At 36.1% G+C, this 7020-nt stretch overlaps 1 protein-coding gene across 3 annotated transcripts in view; it reads right to left on the bottom strand.

The window, feature by feature from the left end:
- KNTC1 (kinetochore associated 1) overlaps positions 109-7020 on the bottom strand; it is a 34753-nt gene continuing 27841 nt past the window's right edge. For all 3 annotated transcript variants that reach the window (XM_021412679.1, XM_021412681.1, XM_021412680.1), the window contains 12 exons: positions 6924-7002; positions 6154-6272; positions 5452-5587; positions 5044-5139; positions 4171-4227; positions 3677-3731; positions 3540-3603; positions 3300-3429; positions 1888-1977; positions 1198-1343; positions 910-1000; positions 109-643 (listed from right to left, as the gene is read on the bottom strand). In XM_021412679.1, coding sequence (XP_021268354.1) covers positions 584-643; positions 910-1000; positions 1198-1343; positions 1888-1977; positions 3300-3429; positions 3540-3603; positions 3677-3731; positions 4171-4227; positions 5044-5139; positions 5452-5587; positions 6154-6272; positions 6924-7002 — 1123 coding nt within the window. In that variant the 3' untranslated portion in view covers positions 109-583. The remainder of the gene's footprint in view (positions 644-909; positions 1001-1197; positions 1344-1887; positions 1978-3299; positions 3430-3539; positions 3604-3676; positions 3732-4170; positions 4228-5043; positions 5140-5451; positions 5588-6153; positions 6273-6923; positions 7003-7020) is intronic.

The following is a 7020-nucleotide window of genomic DNA, read 5'->3' as shown; positions in this document are numbered from 1 at the left end:
TAATACACGCTCCTTGATTTCTGCATGTCTACAGCAGGATAAAGATCCTTAACTTTTCTTGACAAATTTATCTGTACCATCAAAGCTTATAAAAGACTCTAAGGACGATTTTGATATATAAGTCAGTTTATTTGTGGTCACTATAATTAAAATTACAATTTGTCTGTATATTTTACACAAAGCACAACGCTTCCAGTTTAAAACTTAATCACAATTATGTAAAGTTATGTCTGTGAATGAAATCTTATAGTGATCGTAACAGCAGACTTCATCATAGAGAAATAATACAGAAGTAAATGAAATAAAATAAATCCTTCTTAAAATCAAAGTGCAGAATAGGAACATGGTTATTGTATGGAAATAGGAACTCCTGCTGTAAATCTAAATTCTTTTTTCCGCAAGGGACAGCATATGGAGAAGAAACAGTGTAGAACACTTTCTTTAAAGAAAAATGTGGAAAGCTAGGGCCAGCTTTTGGTAAAAGAGCAGCGAGGTTTTAGTTCAGCGCTCGCCTGACCATTATGTGCATTGTTAATGCATAGCACTCGTCTTGCCAGCAGAGGGAGAAAAGACTAAGGGTAAATCAAGACTTCATCGATGACAGTTCTAGTACACAGGTCTCCTGTGGTCCATTCAGGTACAGCTGGAGGGCAAGAGAACAATATGAGAAAGGTTTAAAAAATAGGATAAAATCTAAGACTTGTGAGAGCGCTGGAAAGCATGAAGCTTATCACTGCTCAGACTTGATTCAAGTAAAATGTGTTTGAATCAATAAAGGGATTTTATTATGTACAGTATATTTTACTTAAAAATCAGTTAACAAGTATTTTTGCTAGAAGCTGAGTGAAAGTCCCAGTTTAGAAAAAAAGGAAAAAATGCTGTATGAGGTACAGGAGTGGTTTGTTTTACCTTCAGAATATCAGAGGAGGATTTATCTAGCGGAGTAGGATTTCCATATTTCTCTTGATACTCTCGAATTAGGGCTGCTGCATCCTCAGTGCTGTGGGAGAAAAGTTTATCAACTGTCAACAGAAATTTTCTAAAAAGCCAAGAATTCAGGCCATACACACTAGACTATAAACCAACGTATGACTCCACAGTTCTGAAGCCAGATAGGTCCCATCATTTCCCAGTGGTGGAAATTAAAGGAGAGATGCAGTTTTTGTAAGCAGTGTATCACCTGTTTCATTAACCTACCAGTTCTTGTTGGCAAGATAGTCCACCAGTTCTTTCATTCGATGAGTGTTCATCAGTTGTTGCTTCACCAGTGGAAAATACTTCGTTTTCAAGAATTTTTCATATAGCTTCTCATTTATGATACTGTCCAAAACCAAAGATCTAATCTGTAGATTTAAGTTTTAGTAATGGAAAGTATTAATATTTTATACATAAAAAGTAATAACCTTTGAGTAAAAAAAGCCAGGTTTTTCTTATTGGACCTCCCATAAAGCTAGATATCACTTTCTGCAGTGCTGAGAAATGGCAGATTTTGTGAAGAGTCGTTTCAGATTCAGATATGGAATTAATTAGAAGCTTGCCTTTTGGAAGGTTATGCATGGTAAGACAAAAGAGTACAGTTTCATAAGCCATTTGATGCTCTGCTTAGAACTTTTTTTTAGTAAAATAAAGCAGCGCTACTGCTAACAACGCTGTCCTACAAATAGGGATAGCCTATACTAAAGCACTGTGTGTATGCTTGTGTGTATGTAGATATAAAATACTAATCCTGTTGCACAACAATAAGAAAAATGCAAATTCTGCTCTGCATTTCAGAAGTGTAGATTATGTCATCTGATTTTTGGCAAGGTCAGAGGAGAAAGAAAAAACATTGTGTACAGTTATCATCAAGAAAGCCTGTAAGTCAAGAAGTAAATTTTGTTTATTTACCTGAGAAGCAAAAGCCACAACTTCTCCAGAGTTCATATGCTCATCTATTTGTTGCAGCACAGTTTCAGTATTACATGTTGATAAGAAAGCCTTGCAAAAAAAAAAAAAAAGAAGATATGAATAGTTTGCAAATGATTAAGTTTTCCCTTCAGGACAAGTATTAGACTTACTCAGGAACAATTAGTATTTTTAAACTCAAGGCACAAACGTGAAGTTCTCAAAGCAGCATCTGTGCAATTTGACTGAAGGAGTAGTAATTCCTATTGCTGTTAACTTTTAAAAGTTTTTTCATGTAAATGCTACATTTTTTGACTTGTAGCCAGCAGATTAATTTTTTTTTTTTACACTGGTACTGTAATTCTGGGAGATCTTCCTGACCTTAACTTTTCTGAAGGGAAATCTAAGAACTTAAGATGCTTTTACTAGTGCCAGTTTGCCAATGACAGATACAGGAACAGCCTTTAATGCTTTATCTGGATGAATGATGCAGAGCATAAATTAATGGAAAAAAAGAATAGAAAGGAGACTTAATAGATGTATGGGGATTGCTAGGTCATGGCCTGAGCCAGTGATTGAGTACCAGGTGAGAAGGTGTGGCTAACCAGGGTGCACAGGTGTAAGCAATGCACCCAGGGTCCACCCCTCCTCACTCTCATTTAAGTGTTAGCAGCTAAGGGAGCAGGATCTCTAGTTAGAGATGGCCCCTTCTAGAGACTTTGACCTTCGGAAAGGGTAAGTCACTTTTCCCTGTATTGTTTTCTGAACTGCATCTTGATGAATACCTTTATGAGTGTGTATCTGGTAGAAGGCACTATCATTGCCTTCCCTTGCTCCATGATAGCTCTATATCCTTACTGTTTGTAAGAGAGAAGGTTTACATCAGAACTTCTGCATCAGGCATCTTTTTTAGCAGGATTCTATGGATACAGTCTGCTGTTGAACTAGCCCTCAGCAGTTATATATGTTGTCAGTAGCTTTGTATGCTGCTTTGGCATGTGTCTTGTATATGTTTCTGGTTTTTTTCTTCCACGTATACTGCCTGTTCACCACAAGCAAATATTTGATATTAGGGAACCTAAAACCTGGGTGCATGTTTTCAGGAAGCAGATGTGTGAGTCAGCTGCTAAAACCCTCTCTGCTGAACCCTCCCAGAAGATACTCTCTAACTCCAAAAAGGCAGTCACATGGCAAAGCTGCTGAGAATGACTTGAAGCTTAAAAAATGAGGAAGTGTTCACATGATCTCTTTCAGAAGGAGAAGTTTGATCTAACAGCCTCTGTGGGTGGGAGATGTCTAGCAGCTGTTGGTAGTGATAGGCTGCTTCTAGTCTAAAATTGCCATCTTTCACGGTCTCTGTTGAACATAACACGCATAAAAGGCATTTCCCTTGTTGCAATATAAAACTTCTTTACCTGAATTTGCTGCTCCCTCTTCTCAGACTGAGGAATCAGCATCAGGCATCCTAAGGCAAAAGCTGGAAGGTCTAACTGTGCATATTGCTTAGCTATTCCAATGACATCCAAATCAGCCAGTACAGGACACCTTCAGTAGAAGAGGAGGAAGGAAGTTCTCAGTCATGCTATGTGTAACTGGATGGCTCAGCATTGTCAACAAAACCACTCTGAGAATTTTGAACCAGATAAAACACTTACTTGAGCAGAATCACAAAACACTCACAGCATTCCTCTATCTGTTTAGGACTTGGTGGACATGAGGCTAAGAAATAAAGAAGCCATGATAAAGTAAAATATTTAAGTTACTATGCAAGTATGATAGGTAATAATCCTACCTGTGAGAAATGGTGACAAAACCACACTTCGCCAAGCTCGACTGAAGTTGGGAATCTATAGACAGCAGAATTTAAAAATTACAATGTTGTTTATGTGTTTATGTATACTTTTAAACTGACATCTTGACCCATTTCAGGTAGAAGGAACCTATGGATTTTCTTTCTGTACTGGATGAACTATTCCCTAACATTGCTTTCCTCACCTCATAGTCTAAGATCTTGCTATATTTTAACTGATGGTTAAGTTATTCTGTCCAACTTTAAAAACCCTCAGAATAAGTGTTTACTGACCACAGACGCAAAATACACCGTGTTAATCAGTAGTTAATAACTATACTCATCTGCATATTGTAGTTTCATAAAATAATTAAAAAGGCATCTTTTCATGCACAACAGTCCTTTTGATAGATGGCTGCCATTCACTTACATGTACAAACATGATGTTAAACTCCTGCTCACGGAAGAAGAGTAGGAGCCACAGAATATTTGCTTACCTGCCATAATGAATGAATCCCAGTAATTGCTACCAAAACTTTCCTAAGATATTGAATCTGAAACAGAAATAATCCATTATCAAATGCTAGTGTTTTTTGAAGATTTGTCAATAATATACAGAACTGTGTTATGCTTGTCTGCAAGATGTCAGCTTGGATTTCCTCAAGGCGCTTTTGCTCCTGTGGGCGGAGTGACATGCATTAATTAAACTATCACTAGCAGCAGTGGCATATGTTGTCTCAGTAAAAACCTACAACTTCAGCACCTGCTGGTGCTGAAAACTTGAGGATTTCATCTTTGGTATTAAATGCAAAAATCTTATTTAGATTAAAGCTAGCTTGAACATCTGCTGTTGATCTAGCGATACTGACAGGTACATCTATTACTTCCTTAGGTTGTAGCAGCGCTACCTCTGATTGTCGATCCGTATATAAGTAAGATTATGAATGATAAAAATCAGGATTATTATCATAGTAAATTCATTATAGAGCTAATACTTTTTTGAGCATAAGTGGTGTGTGTTTATGTGAATATATATACACAAAAATATGCATATTGCATTGTAAAATTATAACGATATGAAAAAAGTTTCAAGTTATCATCTTAGAACTTATTCTTGCCCTCTGAAAGGCCTTCTGTTTTCAGTAAAGCAAGTCAAACCAAACAAAAAAAATAGATCAGCTTAAGATCGAAGTACTGTTAAAAGACAAATTCCTCAAAGCTTCATTGGTGCAGTGCCAAATGACCTCAGTTGGAAATTATCGTTACAGTAAGTTTACAGTTTATGTATCTATCATATTCTGTAGAAATCAGTGGCTTAAAAAAAGTTTTTCTCACCTCACTGCAGAACTTTATGCTTAAAAATTCCTTACCATATTGAAACCAAGAAGTTTCTGTAGTAGGCCATTCCACAGCTGGAAATCATATACTTTGTATTCTAGGCTAAGTTCAGTCACCAGCCTGACAGCCTAAAGGAGAGCAGGGACACAGTGTATTTTAATAAATACTCACTGTCATGATCTTCAAATCTTTACTGTTTTCCAATGTAATTTTAGATTCTGCTGGCATTATAGGGACCTTTAACTCTTGAAAGATCTCAACCAAGCCATGTTGAAAATTATTTTACACACGTGAAGAGAATTAAGTAAGAACAACAACAATTTTAAAAAAAAAAAACATTTATACTTGATACACTTTTTTTTTTTTGTCATGTACTATTGTCTACCTGGAAATCTCATTTACCTGCCCTTTTTAAATTGCAAAGGATTTTAAAAGCATACCGTGGGTTCATGGCTGTGATTCTTCCATAGCCCCTTAATCATTCCTTCCTTAGGACTCTTATGAAATGATTCATAGGTATATGGAATATTCAAGACTTCAAACTCTGCTAGATAAATGCAGCATTTTAGAAAATACCTGTAAAAATCCACAAAAAAAAAAAGGCAAAACCAGAAGGTAATGATAAATATCACTTCCCAGTAAAAGCCCTTAACTCTAAGTTGCCAGCGTGGAACTTGTATTCTAGATATTTTCTATGGAAGTTAGCTGTATATATTTTTTCTAAAAAGTAACATTCTTTTGGGGTTTTGGTCTGTAACTTTGCAGACAACCGTGTCTTTGCCAGATGACCAATTTTGAACTTAAGAAGGATGATCTGCCCTCAAGATGAGCTATTTAAGAGCAGAATCTAAACAGAGTTCTAAATATATAAAGAAAATATTGAAATCACTGCAGAAATAACTGCAATTTACAAAAACAGAACAAAATATTTTCCACGTAATGTCAGGTTTACAAATCAGGCATCTGACATACTGGACTGCATTACAGTGATGTTTAAATACATAATCATGCTCTTCAACAATAAATTTTAGAAGCTCAAAAAAAACCCAAGTTATTCAAATATTATATATTTATTTCCAAAGTCTGTTAGAGACTAATAATACATTGTTATTAAGGAAGACCTAAAGGAAAATTCATCTTACTTTACTTTCTGAATGGGTTTCTTGAAGAGTGATTCCACAGTGTTGGTATCTGCCAAGTAGAGCAGACACTTAAGTGCTCTGCTCCTGTGAGCAAATGTCAGCTGATTAACACCAATGGGCTGGAGGGATGTAAAAAAACCAGAGTGAAAAGTGAAAGTTAACAACTGGTTGAACAACAGGAAAGCAGCTCATGTTGTAGGATTTCTCTAAGATTTCTGGCAGAAATGTGTTTAGCAGCAATGCACACTAAGTAACAGACGTTCACATTCAACACATACACTAACTAGCTGAGATAGATTCTGTCATCTTCAAAGAACACTGCTAAACCAGCTCTCCTAGATTTGAGGCTGTTAATGCAGGCAAGAAGAAATGTTTGGGATTTGTAGTATCACAAATATCTTTAGTAAGGATAAAAGGTAAAATTTGTGCTAGAATGATTTTCTGTTTAAATTCCACCCAAAGTGAGATAATATTATATTGGTTTGAAGTGCATTCTAGAAAATGTTTAATGGAGCTATATTCAGATAATACTAACAATAAATTTAGAAAACGCAGAGTTCAAGGGCTGCTCTTGGCAGTCAATAGCAACATTCAAGGAACACCACGGCTTTACTCCAAAGGCGACAGATGGAGGTAGAGAATCACAGAGCTCACACAAATCATCCCAAGCTTTCAGGATGAACCAATGCAGTTTGGCAGATCAGACTTGATTTTAATTACAGATAAAAATCTAATAAGTAGCAAGCTAAAACTAGAATTTAAAAACTTACGGATGTGGCAGATGTTGTAATTGCAAAAAGCATTCTTGAGCTATAATCCATTGGGTGTGACTGCAGTAGATATATAACTCTGCAAAAATGAATTGTT

The sequence above is a fragment of the Numida meleagris genome, chromosome 14 (genome assembly GCF_002078875.1).
Source record: "Numida meleagris isolate 19003 breed g44 Domestic line chromosome 14, NumMel1.0, whole genome shotgun sequence".
In the NCBI taxonomy this organism is placed as follows: domain Eukaryota; kingdom Metazoa; phylum Chordata; class Aves; order Galliformes; family Numididae; genus Numida; species Numida meleagris.
This window is presented reverse-complemented; position numbering and strand designations above follow the sequence as displayed.